The 16,436-nt window shown below is 42.7% G+C and overlaps 3 protein-coding genes across 6 annotated transcripts; 2 read left to right on the plus strand and 1 right to left on the minus strand.

Annotated features, from left to right (window-relative positions):
• Window positions 1-289: 289 nt before the first annotated feature.
• Window positions 290-4,046, plus strand: uba5 (ubiquitin-like modifier activating enzyme 5). The gene is made up of 12 exons (XM_034572649.1): window positions 290-678; window positions 843-888; window positions 1,294-1,383; window positions 1,496-1,605; window positions 1,679-1,765; window positions 1,855-1,939; window positions 2,024-2,128; window positions 2,262-2,389; window positions 2,472-2,607; window positions 2,724-2,802; window positions 2,899-3,005; window positions 3,523-4,046. Exons 1-12 carry the CDS (start codon window positions 527-529, stop codon window positions 3,598-3,600), a joined length of 1,203 nt encoding a protein of 400 aa, XP_034428540.1. The 5' UTR covers window positions 290-526; the 3' UTR covers window positions 3,601-4,046.
• Window positions 4,047-5,030: 984 nt separating this feature from the next.
• nphp3 (nephronophthisis 3) lies at window positions 5,031-12,907 on the minus strand. Of its 3 annotated transcripts, none has more exons than XM_034572630.1 (28): window positions 12,861-12,907; window positions 12,132-12,503; window positions 11,910-12,035; window positions 11,675-11,825; window positions 11,332-11,484; window positions 10,995-11,128; window positions 10,694-10,854; window positions 10,452-10,608; window positions 9,987-10,061; window positions 9,727-9,897; window positions 9,542-9,645; window positions 9,298-9,412; window positions 9,061-9,204; window positions 8,875-8,972; window positions 8,632-8,734; window positions 8,449-8,531; window positions 7,989-8,124; window positions 7,704-7,868; window positions 7,488-7,582; window positions 7,271-7,393; window positions 7,005-7,194; window positions 6,604-6,845; window positions 6,366-6,441; window positions 6,148-6,275; window positions 5,777-6,017; window positions 5,567-5,692; window positions 5,325-5,440; window positions 5,031-5,234 (listed from the first exon to the last, which is right to left on the minus strand). In XM_034572630.1, the coding sequence occupies exons 2-28, from the start codon at window positions 12,453-12,455 to the stop codon at window positions 5,066-5,068; spliced, it is 3,906 nt and encodes a 1,301-aa protein (XP_034428521.1). In that variant the 5' UTR covers window positions 12,456-12,503; window positions 12,861-12,907; the 3' UTR covers window positions 5,031-5,065. The 3 variants fall into 3 exon arrangements, with proteins under 3 accessions (XP_034428521.1, XP_034428519.1, XP_034428520.1); XM_034572628.1 differs by having other exon boundaries at window positions 7,989-8,127; XM_034572629.1 differs by having other exon boundaries at window positions 7,989-8,127; window positions 12,132-12,499; window positions 12,861-12,888.
• A 524-nt stretch (window positions 12,908-13,431) lies between these two features.
• Window positions 13,432-16,326, plus strand: chmp4c (charged multivesicular body protein 4C). 2 transcript variants are annotated; one of them, XM_034572654.1, is made up of 6 exons: window positions 13,432-13,657; window positions 13,691-13,874; window positions 14,662-14,839; window positions 15,192-15,300; window positions 15,483-15,609; window positions 15,822-16,045. In XM_034572654.1, exons 1-6 carry the CDS (start codon window positions 13,622-13,624, stop codon window positions 15,881-15,883), a joined length of 696 nt encoding a protein of 231 aa, XP_034428545.1. In that variant the 5' UTR covers window positions 13,432-13,621; the 3' UTR covers window positions 15,884-16,045. The 2 variants fall into 2 exon arrangements, with proteins under 2 accessions (XP_034428545.1, XP_034428544.1); XM_034572653.1 differs by having other exon boundaries at window positions 13,622-13,874; window positions 15,822-16,326.
• Window positions 16,327-16,436: the final 110 nt, after the last annotated feature.

The following is a 16,436-nucleotide window of genomic DNA, read 5'->3' on the forward strand; positions in this document are numbered from 1 at the left end:
GCCACCGGAAATGTTTCCAGGGGCCCTTAAAAAAAAGCAATAAACCTGACTGTAGTTCAATGCTTTGTGAAGTTATTCAAATCTGCTACTGGTCAGTGGTGATGGAACTACAGCCAGGTTCGTCACTTTTTTGCATCCCCTGGAAACATTTCCGGTTGTCGTTTACGCTATTTGCTTAATATTAGTTTTAAGGGTGCACACAGATGTAACGTCCACGACATTAATTCAACATAAAGAAACATATTACAGCTATTCATATTTTATTTAAATATAATAATTCGACTGTCAACCCATTTCCTCGAAAGACTGTTCAAATAATCCGCCAGCGACGTAGGAACCATTCTAGCTATCCGACCTGGTTTCCTGCACGGACGATATTGACAGGAGCACGCATCCTGACAGCTGATTTGAGTTGTGTGGACGTGTACTTCCAGAGCCGATTCTACCTCCTCTGTCGTCCTCTCGGTTTCATATTCACACTGAATATATTTCCATTGACGTTGTTTGACGTTTGTGTTTTTGAACAATGGCAACGGTGGAGGAGCTGAAGCTGCGGGTGAGGGAGCTGGAAAACGAGCTGATCAAGTGCAAGCAGAAGCAGGTCGCCATGGAGGAGGCGCTCCACAGACCCAGGATTGACAAGATGAGCGCGGAGGTTGTGGACTCCAACCCGTACAGGTGGGTTCTCTCTGTGGCTTGTGTTATTTCAGATATGTGAGGTGTTTCTCTGAGGGTCGATCGCAGCTCGGGGAGGCGACGCCTTGTTTATGAGTCACTTACACATGTGGCAGCAGCATCATCTCTTGGAGCTCGAGCTAACATCTGCTGTGTTTCCATTACAGTCGTCTCATGGCGTTAAAGAGAATGGGCATCGTGGAGGATTATGAGGTATGATATCTGCAGTTCTAAACAATATTCTAACAAGGGATCACTGTTTTATTTGATTATTCTAAGGAGTTGCAGTGTTGTTATATTGTTATAATAAGGTAGTGCAGAAGTAAAGGTGTAGTCTTTGAGGACTAAACCTATTTCCAGAGTTTTCCCTCCTATTTCATTCATTAATAACACTTATATGTACTTAAGTTTGTTTCAATGCACGTTTTGTCACATGGCATCCTTTTAGATTTACAGGTTATGTGAATTTTGTTCTTTTTAAATCATAAACTGACATTTTACTAAAGGTACCCAAATGGCTAATGCAACTAGAAATTAACGTTGACCAGAAGCTGTTATTATTCTTTATGCCAGTTTATTCTGCGTGGATTGTTCCACTATTGAAACGTTCTTTTACAGAAAATCCGGACATTCACAGTAGCTGTGGTTGGTGTTGGTGGAGTTGGCAGCGTGACAGCTGAAATGCTCACTAGATGTGGCATTGGTAAGGTAATACAACTGATTTAAATTACTTCATCCACGCTATCCTCATTGCCACTCATTTTGTTCCTCAGTTTTTTTTTCTCTGCTTGTGTGCTCACCCCTTCCTCTCTTCCACCAGCTGATCCTCTTTGACTACGATAAAGTCGAGTTGGCCAACATGAACAGACTGTTCTTCCAGCCTCACCAGGCGGGCTTCAGTAAAGTGGAAGCAGCAGAACACACACTAAGGTATACGATAATTAACACTTTTCTTCCAAACCAAAGACATTTGTTTTCTAATTGCTTACGTGTTCCTCAACAGAAACATCAATCCAGATGTATCATTTGAGATCCACAACTACAACATCACCACCCTGGATAACTTCACACATTTCATGGATCGCATCAGGTGGGCATCACGACTCCTCATGTTCTAGGTCCCTTCCTCTGTCCGCACAGGGGAACAGGCAATCATGAAATCATTCTGTGTCTTCTCAGTCATGGGGGGCTGGAGGAAGGGATGCCGGTGGATTTGGTGCTGAGCTGCGTGGACAACTATGAAGCCAGAATGGCCATTAATACTGTAAATACATCTTTGTCAAAAAAAGGTTGACCGTACATTCTGTATTCCACATAGTGCTTTTTAAAAATTATCTCCTGTTTCCAGGGGTGTAATGAACTGGGTCAGATCTGGATGGAGTCTGGTGTCAGTGAGAACGCTGTATCAGGTCACATCCAGCTCATCATTCCTGGAGAGACAGCCTGCTTTGCTGTATGTCCACACACAAACACAATCCCTTTTTATCCTTAACAATAAACTGTAGTCATACAGTGACAGTAATTGAGGAATAAAGCTGTAGTAATAAAGTTGTATTACAGTTTTTAATAATCTCCTCCTCTGTTAGTGTGCTCCTCCCCTGGTGGTGGCAGCCAACATTGATGAGAAGACCCTTAAGAGGGACGGTGTGTGTGCTGCCAGTTTACCCACCACCATGGGCGTGGTCGCCGGAATCCTGGTCCAAAATGTTCTCAAGTAAGAAAATGTCATTTGTAACCAACCAAGAAACTTGACCACGTTAAGTCCACGGGTGTAAAGTTTATGTTTTCTCTCGTAGGTATCTTTTAAAGTTTGGTACAGTCAGTTATTATCTGGGCTACAACGCCATGCAGGACTTCTTTCCCACCATGCACATGAAAGCCAACTCCCAGTGTAACGACCGCTACTGCAGGAAACAACAGGAGGACTACAAGGTGTGTGTGCTTGTTTTTAAGACAAATGCCTGTAACACAGATTCACATATGGTGCTGTGCCAGTTAGAAAAACAGGAGTTAATGGCGTGTGACCTGTGTAACTTCTTCCCTTTTAGAAGAAAGAAGCAGAGCGACCCAAGGTGGAAGTTGTAGAGGTGGAGGAGGAGGAGGTTGTGCATGAGGACAATGAGTGGGGTGAGTGAAAAACTATTCCAGCTAACATGCAGCATGTATGTTTATCGAGATTTTCAGTGTGCAACATGTTCTATTAACTCTAATTGTGCTTTGCAGGTATTGAACTGGTGTCAGAGGTGACTGATGAAGAGCTAAAGGCTGCATCAGGCACCGTGCCTGACCTCCCAGAAGGCATCACTGTGGCTTACACCATTCCTACTCAGGTCAGGATTGTCTAAGATAACAAAGCCCTAAATAATCTCATTAAGTTGAAATATGTTGGAGTATTAGTGACCTTTTTTCTTAAGTATAAAACACATATATATATAACACATTTTAATATTGTAACATTAAAGCCCCCAAAATATTCAGTGTGGTCGAACAGTATTTCTCAAGCTTTTTGAGGCTATTTCCAGTTTAAACGTGTCATTTTATTTAGATTATATTACATCGTGTTGTTCTCCACAACCATCTGGTGACCCGCAGAAATTATCTCGCTACCCCCAGGTTGAGAATCACTGTTTTACATCTGGAAAGTTTCTAGTCTTTACTTTTATTTGCAACAACTAGGGATGTCACGATACCAAAAATGTAGTAGTCGATACTGATACCATGAAATTTCCTCGATTCATGATACCCAATTCGATACCATAAGTATCAGTTCTCTTGACATCCCTTCCTACAACTACAAGTTCCTTCAACTAAACTATAAAAATGTGTTTTTAATTTTGTTTGAACCAGGAGTCACCGAGGGGAGAGACGGTGGAGGAGACTGAACAGAGTCTAGAAGACCTGATGGCTCAGATGAGAAAGTTATAGGCAGCGGTCTGATCATGCATTTCTGCTTTTAGCTAAAACACGCCTAATTTCCATTGCTTTCTTTGGTAATACAAAAACCTAATGACAGCTGCTTTGGGACTAAAAAGTCAAAGAACCCAGAATGAATCCCTTCTAACAGCAACGAAAAGGGGGGGGGGGGGGGGTGCATGAAAGGTGCCGCAGATGGCATTACTTACGTGAACATTAAAAAAATGCAAAAACCGTTAAGGAGTCGTGTGCTGACAATAAAATGTCTTTACATCTAGAATATGGTCATTTTGCATTAGAATGTCTCACAGTGTGTATTTTCTGCAGTTTGAATTCATGATGTACAGTATTTGCTCCGTCATTCACTCGGCTTTAAGGAAAACATCTGCTACAACAGCACCAATGAACAATGTTTAAGTTGTTTCAATAAAGTATTTATTAGATGGAATACAATCTGATCCATATATTGGCTGTGGTTTTTGTTGTTGTCCTGTTCAGGTTTAATCACATTGCATTAATACATGGATATAAAAACATAGTATGTATTACATTTGGCACTGAGATTGTAGGGTTTGATACATTTTGTCCCTTTTGGCTTCATATACATTCACTTAGATGATATGTGCTTTGGTAATTCCCTTTAAGTCCTTCATGTAAATGAATAAATATATGTACATTTACCTTCAGTACCAGAGATGCTGTTTGCTTAGACTTTGTTGAGGCTTGTTTTTGAATCTTGGACCGTACATTTTCCCTTTTGAGAATAAATGCTTAATACTGTTAAATGAACACTTTATGTAACATAAACATAAAAAATGGCACCGTATTGGACCCGTAAGACAGCAGCTCTCAGGTATTGTTCATTCAGAGTGTCTGGAATGTAGACAGGGAAACAAAAGTGCTTCTAATTAATATTCTTAAAAAAATAATTGTAAAAGGTAAAAGATAAAGGTCATAACAGGTTAAGGCAATGTTCACCCTGTATCTCCTTCAAAGAAGCTTGAGAAGCTCCTCCCCCCTGGACTTTAGTGTTATTTCATTGAAACATCAATCAAACTTAAAAGAGTGCATAGACAAATATCCACTGTACAGCGGAAAACACCAAATGTGTCTAAAACTGGTTGGAGTGATTTTTACCCTCAAAATGAAACGTTGCTGTTCTTGCTCCTGACAGTAATTGTCATGTAAGTGTATTAGTCTCTGTTAAAGTTGGTGTAAACCTGAGTTCCAGGCCCTTAAAAGGACTTTACACATTGTTATGTTAGAAATACTAATAAATACTTTTAGTAAACACACAGGTTTCACAGATTAACACGGCACACTTCAAAATCCTGCAAGTACAGTATAATGGCCCGAACCCCAAAACCTCCATCTTCGACACCTGTCACAGTTTGGCTCCCTTTTGACGAAACAATGCGTTTTTACATTGATGCGACTGTTAAACAGCCTTAACTGTGGCACTGGTGTATGAACACAGTCACCTTGGGGCTTGTGGGAGCGGAGCAGGTCCCCTCAGACTGAACGTGTCCCCACTGGAGGAATGACGGGACGGGGCATTTCCACAAACCAGCGATGGCTCTGCCTCCTTAATCTCCATTGCACGTTTGTAAAGCTCCGCTGCATTTTCAAAGTCGCCCTCTTCATAGCTATTTACAAATCAGAAAAAGATTTTAAAAAAGTGAATGAATGTAAAAGTAGTTATTTGTCTCACTTCTGATGAACCAAGTACCTCTTACCTTAGCACAGCCAGGTTTTTTAGGGTCTCTCCGACTCTTGGATGTGAGCGCCCCAAACTGTCCTCATACACTTTCAGTGCTCGTTCATACAGAGGCAAGGCGTCGCTGTGTTTTTTCTGACAGAGACGAGGAAATTCACAATCAGCTTTATCCTTTACAACCTAAAATACAGCTACACATGGTCATAACAGCCATTAAAATGTGTGTAGTGCAGTCAAAAGAGGAATGATGAGCAATCTCACCAGTTGGCAGTATATCACAGCCAGGTTGACGAGTGCTGTGGCCACACTGGGGTGCTTGGGCCCAAAACTTTTTTCCCTGATGTCCAGAGAGAGCTCATATAGTGGTGCAGCCTTCTCCAGCTTCCCCTGCACAAAACACACATCTTAAAATCAGACTCTTTTTTTAACAAATAACAAAAGTTTCAGTATCAACAGGCACGTGTGACTCACTCTGCGTTTATAGAGCATGGCCAGGTGCTTGAGCGTGTATGCCAGCGAGGGGTGGTCCGCAGACAAGGCTTTCTTGCGGATGTCCAGCGCCCTCTCATACATGCCCTCAGCTGTCTCATACTCCTTCCTCTCAGTGTGCAGGGCCGCCAGGTTGTTGAGGGACTGAGCGCAGTCCGGATGTTCTGGACCGAGGACACGCTGACGCATCTCCAGAGAGCGGCTCAAAAACACCTTGGCTGCACTGGGGAGGGGGAAGAAAGAGATATTAGAAATTACAAACAACAGTGCAATTTGATTTGACCTGGAACAGTATATTTAATTTCATTTAATCCAGTCTTGAATTTGTGGCAGCTCTAATGCGTGTGCCTTACTCCAGGTTGTTCTGGAGGTAGTACAGGACGCCCAGTTCATTAAGCGTCTTGGCAGAGTCGGCGGTGTCTTTCCCCAGGGTCAGCTCCTCCAGCTGCAGAGCTCTGCGCCTCAACAGAGTGAAGCCGTACTGACAAGGGGAGTAAAGAAACAAGACATGTAACAGACTGAGGAGGCGAGAATAACAACATGTGTGTGTTTATCTGAGAAATGTGCTCACCATGTGACCTTTCTGACGAGCAGTTTTCTGACGGATCTTCACCGACCTCTTCCTCAGTTTCTCTGCTTGTTCATACCTGATCGTAAAAGAACCGGGTGTGAGCCATTACACGTGTTTTAAACTGAGCGTTTTAGTTTTTAATAGTGTGTTGTTTGGCTGGAACAACCAATAAACTATAAAATGTGTACAGCTATTAAAAATAACACATACATGTCATCACTAAGGGAGTCTCATTTACTTGTTTTGTTTCTGATAGAGCATGGCGAGTGACTCCAGCTCGCGTGCCACGCTGGCGTGCTCGGCACCATAGGCGTTCTCGCTTATCTCCATGGCCTGCTTATACAGCTGCTCAGCGTTGCCATACTTCTTCCACTGGACGTAAACCCCGGCCAGCTGGTGCAGGGAGCGCGCAACACTGGGATGATCTGGATCCAGGGCCGTCTCCCGGATCTCAAGGGACCTTTGTAAAGGGGCTACAGCCTAGACAAGCAGATAGACAGGACCAGATACATATGCAAATGTCACTGTGTGGAGTGAGGAAATAATAAAAGAAACTTGTGTTTGTAGGCAAATGAAACGAAGATGCAAATTGTGATACAAGAAAGATCTGTGCAGTGAACATCAATCATGAATTTCTACCTGACTTGCAAGGCCCAGGTCTTTGAGGAAACGTCCCAAGGTCTCATACAGGTTCGCCAGCTTGGTCATGCTGTCCTCACTCTCGCAGCTCTTCTCGTAGTGTTTCAGGGAGTCAAAGTACTCACTGGCCATGGAGCTTTTGTCTTTGCCCACATACTGCCAATAGGCCAGCAGCTCAGAGAAGTGACCCCTGCACAGAGAAAACAACCTGTAAGACAACGCCTGAACAAATGTGACAAGCTCGCTGGTATCAGCATGTTTCCTACCTCTTGTAGAGGTTTTGGGAGACAAACAGGTTCAAGAGGCTGAGCTGCAGTTTAGTCCTGTCCTCCTGCTGTTGGAGCAGCCAAGGAAGCTCATCGGCAACACGCCACGTCACGCGGTCCTGGCTACAGACACACACACACACACAGACAAAAGGACGTGAGTTGTACTGACATGTGAGGTTTGTTGCATGAGGACAGAATAGCCACTCTGAGGCACCTGAGTTGTTGGCTGAAGTAATTAACGAGTTTCTCTCTGTAAGTCGCAGAGCTGCTTCCTCCACCAAGAAACTCTAACCTCACAGCTTCCCACGCCTGAAAGACAGAGACGGACAAATAAACTCCAAACTGTTAACTGATCACTTGTGTCCCATCAATATCGTAATTATTTTATTTGTTGTGCTCTCTGATTTTACTGGCCGAGGAGAATGATTACCTGTAAGTGTTGGAATCTAATGAGCCCACAACGGAGGGTTACCACGCAGAGTCTGTTCAGGCGGTACAGCAAAGAGGACAGCACAGGTAAATGTAGCTCTGGGAAAAGGTCTAGTACCTCTGATTCACTCACTCCATTATGGCTGGCGCATACGAGGCACAATATCTGAGGAGAGGTTGGAAAATGAAAGCACATATTACTCAATACACAGGAAAAAGGGGAACTGAGACCAACTAACGGACAAAAAGTGACAAGTCGTTGTTATTCTGTGTGGAGAAGGTTCACCTCTCTCATGATGTGTCGCTCTCTGTCTGTGCTGAGGGAGCTCAGCGTCATCTTGAGTGCGAGGCGGTAGAGTGACATGGTGTCCTGACACTGCAGAAACTGGTCCACGCTCTTCTCCTGCGACCAACACAACCCACTGCTGGGTGGCAACAACACGCACAACACACAATCCAGTCAACACAAGTTCAATAAAATGAAGCACCACATCCACAGACACAACAATTATAATCTAGATATAATGAACCATTAAATACATTTCAGAATGTGCTCTGAATTTTTTTATTAGTAAAAACTTTTGCCAATTTTAAGCATTACTTTTGATTTAAAGGGCAATAACAACAGCAGCTACTTATGTTAAAACACATCAGAATCTGTGGAAACGCTACAAATAAATCTTTAAATATATTCAAGTGCCTGCAACACATTAATATATTTAGAATTGGAATGAGTGTTCACTAACCTGGTGATCATCCTTGCCAATAGTGTGACATACAGTGCATTGCAGGTGGATGCAGAGCGACAGTGTCTTTCCAGCTTCTTCTCCTGGAACAAAGATATTGACACTGAACTAAAATGTCTTTCCACTATTTCAAAACCGACGTAAGGAGATTTAAAAGAAGGTAATGGTGGGATGATTACAGACCTGGTCCTTGGTAAGTTTGAAATCAATGCTCTGGCATTCTGCATTGACAACACTCCTGACATCTCGGGGACTCAAAGGGTCCAAGTGGAGTGTGGGCCACAACCTGAAGAGACGGGGTCACTGTATCACAAATGGCAATGCTCATAAAGCATATCTAATATATATATAACTGCACACAACATATGTAGGAAACAGTGTAAATAAATAAATAAATATAAATGGGATTGAAGCAGGGGGTCCTACCTCCAAGCCTGTGGACACGTCTCAACATTGACAGACACCACCACTCTAACATTGACAGGCAGAGGGTCGATCAGCCACTTCATGTGTCTTTCCGCTTGCTGGATAAAAGAAGACAGGATTTATAAGAGTTGTTCTGGTGGAAATTAATGCAACTGTCGAATGTAGGTTATAGAAGTGGGCGTGTACCTGTATTTGGTCAATGGAGTCGATGATGATGATGATGTTTCCTTGATGGCGCGACGAAAGCCTCTCAAGCCAGCGAGGAAACTCCTCCAAGATCTTACTGGGCTCCATGGACAAGCCAGAAAGGGACCAGAAATGCTGCAGCAGCTTTATAACAACAGACAAGAAATCCCTTGGTTAGTAAATAAGACAGAGGGACATCCCTGTCTGACAAAGGGAGGTAAGCCAGAGACTCCTTACTTTGACTGTATGACGTTTGATGATAAGAACTGGCTCTGAGCTTGTGGAAAGTGGGCGACCAACGAAATGATAAAGGAACAAAGTGTTGGGAGTCTGCTTCTGCTGCAACTCGATCCTGAAAATTATTAAAGAACAAGAGGCAAAGTAGATCAAATGTATTGAATCTACACAAAATTTGAAAGAAATCCATTTGTATTGAGAAGAATTCATAATATTAGACTGAAATGAATCAATAAGCTCTCACCATTTCGAGAGCAGGAGAGACTTCCCTGAGCCTGGACCACCAGACACCAGCAGAGGAGGGGTGGGAGGGGGAGCAGCTATCATGTCATTCAAACGATCTATATACTGAGCAGAGGAGACAACAGAAAATCAAAGAGATGAATTAAGAAATCATTAGACGGGGAAAGAGGAGGAGGATTCCCTTACCTTCTGGAAACCTAACTGAGAGGTGGAGCTGCTACAGGCCTGCTGATAGGACTCGATCTGTTCCTGTTCATCATGCAGGTCCCACAGCACATCTCCAGAGTCCTCCTCACGCCCCTCCTCTATCCCAGAATCCTTAGAGTCAACATCTGCTCCTTCAAGACCCAGCAACTCCTAGAAGGAGAAGATGAAAAGGTTGTGAGGGACATAAAAAGTGAACAGAAATGACTGTGAGTCAGTGGAAAGGCTGAAGTGATCTGTACCTGTTTGATGATTTTTTCTAGCTGAACATAAATAAGTTCAGCCCCATCCTCTGCAGAGCCACTGTGATCCACCACCTGGGATAAAGTTAAAAAAGATATCAGCAGAAACACTGTTTGGCATCTAGCAACCAGGAAAACACAGAATATCAGCTTTAGAGGCACAAACCCCACAGATCTCTGTAAGTTAATCGTGTGGGTATACTGTGAAATACTGTGTGAGAGTGTGTACAAGTCTCCAACAAGGGTAAAGCAGCTGGATAATAAAGGTTTTTTATCATACCATACTTAGGACTTATACGATTTATAGAATTACTTTCACAGCAATTTGAATAAAAATCTATTACAGTGGTAAACGGTGGTAAAATCTAAGTTTTTTAAAAATATCTCCTTCTCCACTGAATCATATTTTGCTTGAATTTACTGAATCCTATCTTGTTATTTTTATTATACAGCACAAACACTAACCTTGACTTTGGCTGCCTTGTCTGCAGCATTGACCCTTTCCAGCATTTGCCTGGCGGGTCCAGTCAAACTGTGACCTTCTTCGGTCCTGAGGTAGAGCACCAGTGGATGGCCATCTGGATTTTTCACAAAAGCCTCCTCACAATCCTCCACCACAGAACTACACAAGTGTATTTTGCTTTTTAATTAAAAAAAATATGTAAACACGAATAAACAATATAATCAATGTAGAGGACTTCCTGTACCTAGTGACAGTAGATTTGATCAGGAGCACACACACAGAGCTCCTTTCGATCTCCTGCATGCGCTCCACAGCACACGAGGCAGCACTTTCCTCTGGGAAGCAGACGTTCAAGTAGAAATGACCCAGACCCTCACACATCCTCCGCAGCCCAGGAGAGTGTTTCTGTGTTGAAAACATTGAACACAGGTTCCCCAGACAGGGATTGACAAAAGTTGCATTTTAAAACCAGATTAACTCAGTGGGAACCTCTAAAGGTAAAAACATAATGCTGCCAAAATAATGTGAAAAACAATCTAACCAACCTTAATAAAGATATCCAGCTCAGCTTTGGTCTCCTGGGTAAAGATTAAGTAGCAGCGCACTGTGTTACTCCACAAGGCCTGTGGCACGTGAGGGGAGACCTGAAGCAGACTGGCCACTGCTGCATCCCAGTCATCTGACAGGCACAGACGCACCCGGGGGAAACGTTAAGTCAAGTAAAACACATGAAAGAAGATATCCATACGCAAGCATACATATTCGACAAATTCAGTCATGCTATATAGGTAATGTAGAGGTCAAAGGTTTTTCTAGGGTGTACGTTGCCCGTGGGGAATGTTTGGCTACTTCTGCCCCCCATACAACTTTCAATTTACTTACCTCTGCTGACATTTGCAAAGGGTCCCTCCACATCTATCAGACTGTGCGCAAACTCTGGTCCCCGGAAGGTCTGTTGCAACTGCATCATACTACCCATAGAGGGCTCACTTCCCAGCACACCACCAGTCCAGTAGTCACATTGTGTCCCTGCAGCTACAGACAAACAGTGTATAAATTACTAAAACATTTCAACATGGAGAAAGATCTTAGACGTGTTAAAAAGGAATACTTCTGGGGGGAAATCAAAGCATGCTGGGATAAACTTGTGTCTCTCTGTGTCTCTGGTATGTTGAATATACTGATTGATATAAAAGAAAGTAAATAATTAGTTGTTGGGTCTTACCAGTAACAGTGGTCTGGTTGTCATCCGAGTCAGAATCATTGGGGTCGTACACTTGGATTCCCTGTGCCTGCAGCTGCTGCAGTTTGGCCTCCAGGTCCCTTTTGGCCCGAAGCAGATCCTGGATCTCCTTTTCCTTTGTCTCTCGGAAAATCTGGTGGTCATTCGGCCGACAGGTTAGGGTTGCAGTCGTGATCACTGGAGAGAATGCTAAACAGCATCATGTGGTGTGGTTTACCTTAAACTGTCGTTTTACTTTGTCCCTGTCATGTTCAAAAGTTGCAGCCCGCTCCATCGCCTGGTACTTTGCCTCCAGAGCACTCTCTTTTTCTCTGAGGATCTTCTGGTAGGTTTTCTGCAGAGCCTGGTGTCACATTGAAATATTACAAAAGTTAAAACATACACAAACAAATCCTTTTGTCCTATAATAAGGTGACACCCTCCTGCTAACTCATTTCACCTGTAGCTCAGCCCTCAGCCTCTTGTTCTCCTCGTCCAGCTTGGCCTCCTTCTTTTGCATGGACGTTATCTCGTTATTCTTGCTGACACGGAAGATCTCGTACTCTTTGCGCAGTCTCTCGTACTCCGCCGCGTACTCGAGGTCCACGGAGCCGGTGGACTTGAAACTGGCCCCGATCACCCGAGGTCCTCTGCGGAAGGAGCTGCGCAGGAGTCGGGCTTTGGGCTTCACCTCCACCGGGATCTCGCAGGCTTCCCCACCTTCACCCCCATAGCCGTCCTCGATCACTTCTCCTGGGCTGACCAGAGAGGATGCGGTGCCCATGGCGAAGGCTGCAAAGAGGACTCAGCCTGTTTGGACGTCCATTTCTGTCTGTGTCAGGACAGGGGTGCGGGGACAACACGTATCAGAAACACAGACAGCTTGTCAGTGTGCAGTTAGAAACACAAAGCTAACTGAAAAGCAACGCCACTCTTATTTTGGGGGGAGTTTGCAGTTACAAAGCTAAAGATGGCGTTAAACACAGTTAGAGCTTGTTTAGCTAATGTTAGCGTAACTGTGCAGAAATCGCTTTTTCTTCTCACTCGGCCAGATGTTCCCTGATGTGAAGACTGGAGGAATCATGGGGATGATTAGAGAAGATAGGTGATGTACATGTGGCAGCTTGGACAGATTGTTGAGCTGAACCCGAAGTCAGATATAAAGAGGTTAAAATAATAAAACACCCACCGTCCGGAGCTTCACAGCTTCTTCCTGGCTGCCTTGGTAACAAGTTGATCATACGGGTGCCCGCACGGGTCAAAACTTGTGAAAGTCGATTCCAGGTCCGTGCATGGTGATAAACTTTTGATTCCGCAGTTATATTCCTTTGCCTTAACAATAATCACTGCAAAGTTTCTACATGTTCCTGTACTCTCTTTACACTTCCTCATTTTATAACACATGTTATAAACCCCAGCCTTTATGTACAGCAGAACAATCAAATAAAATTATATATAATAAAATAAAGTTCGAAACTTTGACCCCAGACATTAAAACACATGTCTTCTTTTTTTACTTTTTTCCACAACAGCAAACAATTTATCTTTTAATGTAAAATGCTACTGAATTTGAGTTGGTGTAGTTGTATATTTGTACTTTTTAAATTCGCTTTCATTTCACTTTATCAACATTTACAATATGACGGGTTTTAATATAAGCCTGATAAAATAAAATAAAATAAAATAATCTTGTGTTATATTTCAAACGTAGTGACCGGAAGAAGAAACAAATCACGGAAATGGAAGTGAGGGATGTCAGGTGTAATGACGTCACTGGGCGCAGGTGAAAGGTGTATTCTCTCGCTCGTTTCAAATTGAAACTGCTGAAGTCGTCGAGCAGGAAATTCCTCTCCGTCGCTTCACACCCTCCGTGAAAACACTCGAGTGGCTCGTCTGGACTTTTACTTCCCTGCGATCTTTGGGCGACAAAACTAACAAAAAGACGCCAAAATGAGCAAAATCTCTAAATTGTTCAAGGGCAGCAGCTCCAGCTCGAGCTCCAGCTCCAAGTCGAGCTCGTCGAGCTCGTCGAGCTCCTCCAGGTCCAAACACCACCGCTCCAGAGCCGGACCCACTCCGCAGGAGGCCATCCACAGGCTGAGGGAGACCGAGGAAATGCTGACCAAGAAACAGGACTACCTGGAGAAGAGGATAGAGCAAGAGCTCATGGTCGCCAAGAAGCATGGCACGAAGAACAAGAGAGGTATGTTCCTGTGTTAGTCTGAGAACAGCAAAGTACAGTCAGAGGAACAGGCCCCCAGGTAGAGTTGGACTGTTTACTGGGGTTAAAGGTGAATATTAAAGTGTGTTTAAAACCTCTGACACCACCTACTGACTTTCCTATAAGAGTGTTTTTTCCCTACATTGTTTTTGTAGTGAATGTGTTTTCCAGAGAGTGAACTCAGATCTGTTTGCAGCAGCAGCAAGTCAGAAATAAAAACTGTATTATAATCTTAAAGTTTGATATGGTTGTGTAAAAATCCCACAATGTTCAGTCTGTTTTCTGGTGTGAAACCCTGCAGTGCTGCATTTCTCGTTGAATCACCTCAGACTAAAAATAATGTCTGCATGGGAGGAACCATGTGTCATAAGTGTTTGTGTACACGCAGCACTTAACTCAAAGGTTTGAAGTTATATACATACATACATACATACATACATACAGGGCTGGGTAACAAGGCCAAAAGATGTATCAGTCAATATTGATAAATATTACATCAAAGGTCACTATTTTCAGTTTAATGAGTAAAGGTTCCTGAGTGAAGGTTCTTCTTTATGGGCAGAGAATGACAAACTGTCAATAAACAGCCAAACATTTGACAAATTCCAGTATGTTACGTGTAATATGTCCTCATTGTGCTTGTACAATGCATATATCCATAAATATAGCATGTTTGTTATATTGCTATCGATTGAAATAGCTTAAAATTAATATTGCAATAATTATTGATATTTGCATTAAGTGATTTTTTTCAATCTTTGTGTATCAGCTGCTCTGCAGGCGCTGAAGAGGAAGAAGCGCTTGGAAGCGCAGCTCACTCAGATCGACGGCACGCTGTCCACCATCGAGTTTCAGAGAGAAGCTCTGGAGAACTCGCACACCAACACGGAGGTCCTGAACAATCTGGCCTTTGCCACCAAGGCCATGAAGAAAGTTCACGAGAACATGTAAGGACCTGGTGGTGAAAGCAACAGAAGCAAACAGAAATCATCTGAAATTGTAGCACCACAAAAGTATTTTCCATCGAAGGGTCCTAATCAGAAATTTTAGAAATATCTAGTCTCATTCATAAAGGTCATGAACCTGATGTAGACCGTGTAATGCCTGCTGTGATAAGTTGATATAATTTACAGTTATTTTCCTTCCTTTTTTAAAGACTTAACGGGAAAAAATAATTTCAAGAACGCACAATTTGTGGCCTTGTTTTAGAGGAACCCCTTAAAGTCACTTCTCCACTTGAGTTCACTGTGATGTTGTATGCTTTGAAACATTCTAAAATCTCTCTCTGCTAATTTTCAGGGACCTCGACAAGATCGATGATATGATGCAGGACATCACGGAACAACAGGACGTGGCTCGAGAGATCAGCGATGCCATTTCCAGACCGACCGGCGAGGAATTTGACGAGGTTGATACCTTCCCTCCCTCGTCTGTCAACCTCTCGCTCTTCCTTTTGCCTTTCTGTGTCACCATTTTGAAGCTACACATTTTAGATTGGGTTTGGTATTTTCCGTCTTGCCTGCTAATCCATTTCTTGCTCTACAAAAAATGCGCCTGACAAAGTGTTGTTGACCTTGTGTGTTTGGTTAGGATGATCTGCTGGCGGAGCTGGCAGAGCTGGAACAGGAAGAGCTGGAGGAGAACATGAAGAGAATGGGCGGACTTCCCAGCGTGCCCAGCTCCAAAGTGCCTTCAGCACGGCACGGCCAGCGCGCAAGTAATTACAACCAAGAACATAAATCTTTTTTAACCTCCAATATCTTTAATACATCATTTAACACATGCTACTGTACGTTTTTCAGATTTATCATTTCAAATACATGTTTGAGTTTTACCTACGTACCCTCAGGATATATATGGATTTAATTTGTTATGTAATGTTCCATTATAATGTGACAACATTATTTAACTGTGTACTTTCTTTTACAGCAACCAAGAAAAGGGTTGAAGATGAAGACGACATGCGTATGCTGGCATCGTGGGCAACTTAAGTACCTGAAACCAGCCTTATTCTCACAAAGTTATCGAGAATATGTTTTTGTAAGATTTAATATTATTATTTTTCGGGAAAATGAAGTGCATTATATTATTTGTATGAAGCATTTGGTCTATAACCTTCTAATGACATTTTCAGGTTATATTTATCAAGGAATTAATACATTTTAAAGTGAAGGAATCTACTAACTTAATAAGCTTTTCTTTTCTTTTCTGCTCCTGTTTCTTCTGTACTTCTTCTTGTACCTATGTATGATGGGAATCTCCTGCTTATATAAACCTAATGAAGACATAAGTAGGACTGAGATGTTTTTGACACGTTGAGCAAAATGCTTCACTCTGTATCGGACCACTGTAAATAAACTGAGATGTTGCATTAACACTGTAAATATATTGCTTTTCAATGTTCAACAATAAAATCACTCCCATAATAATACTGCCTAAAGTCTGCCATCCTCTCTGTGTATGATTAACAAATGAATATTATTATTACAACTACTACTATTGATATTCATATTTTTAAACTATTAAAAGTATTTTAAACATACA

The sequence above is a fragment of the Hippoglossus hippoglossus genome, chromosome 20 (genome assembly GCF_009819705.1).
Source record: "Hippoglossus hippoglossus isolate fHipHip1 chromosome 20, fHipHip1.pri, whole genome shotgun sequence".
NCBI classification, from domain to species: domain Eukaryota; kingdom Metazoa; phylum Chordata; class Actinopteri; order Pleuronectiformes; family Pleuronectidae; genus Hippoglossus; species Hippoglossus hippoglossus.

Bases quoted from the DNA above. Each gene is read 5' to 3' on its own strand.
- uba5 (XM_034572649.1), top strand. From the start codon at position 527: ATGGCAACGGTGGAGGAGCTGAAGCTGCGGGTGAGGGAGCTGGAAAAC. The intron at 1,766-1,854 runs GTGGGCATCACG...GTGTCTTCTCAG, and splicing joins CATTTCATGGATCGCATCAG to TCATGGGGGGCTGGAGGAAG. The intron at 2,129-2,261 runs GTATGTCCACAC...CTCCTCTGTTAG, and splicing joins GAGAGACAGCCTGCTTTGCT to TGTGCTCCTCCCCTGGTGGT.
- nphp3 (XM_034572628.1), bottom strand. From the start codon at position 12,455: ATGGGCACCGCATCCTCTCTGGTCAGCCCAGGAGAAGTGATCGAGGAC. The intron at 10,062-10,451 runs GTTAGTGTTTGT...ACTTTATCCCAG, and splicing joins ACAAGGCAGCCAAAGTCAAG to GTGGTGGATCACAGTGGCTC. The intron at 8,735-8,874 runs GTAGGACCCCCT...CCGTCTCTTCAG, and splicing joins ACGTGTCCACAGGCTTGGAG to GTTGTGGCCCACACTCCACT.
- chmp4c (XM_034572653.1), top strand. From the start codon at position 13,622: ATGAGCAAAATCTCTAAATTGTTCAAGGGCAGCAGCTCCAGCTCGAGC. The intron at 13,875-14,661 runs GTATGTTCCTGT...TTTGTGTATCAG, and splicing joins TGGCACGAAGAACAAGAGAG to CTGCTCTGCAGGCGCTGAAG. The intron at 15,610-15,821 runs GTAATTACAACC...TTTCTTTTACAG, and splicing joins ACGGCACGGCCAGCGCGCAA to CAACCAAGAAAAGGGTTGAA.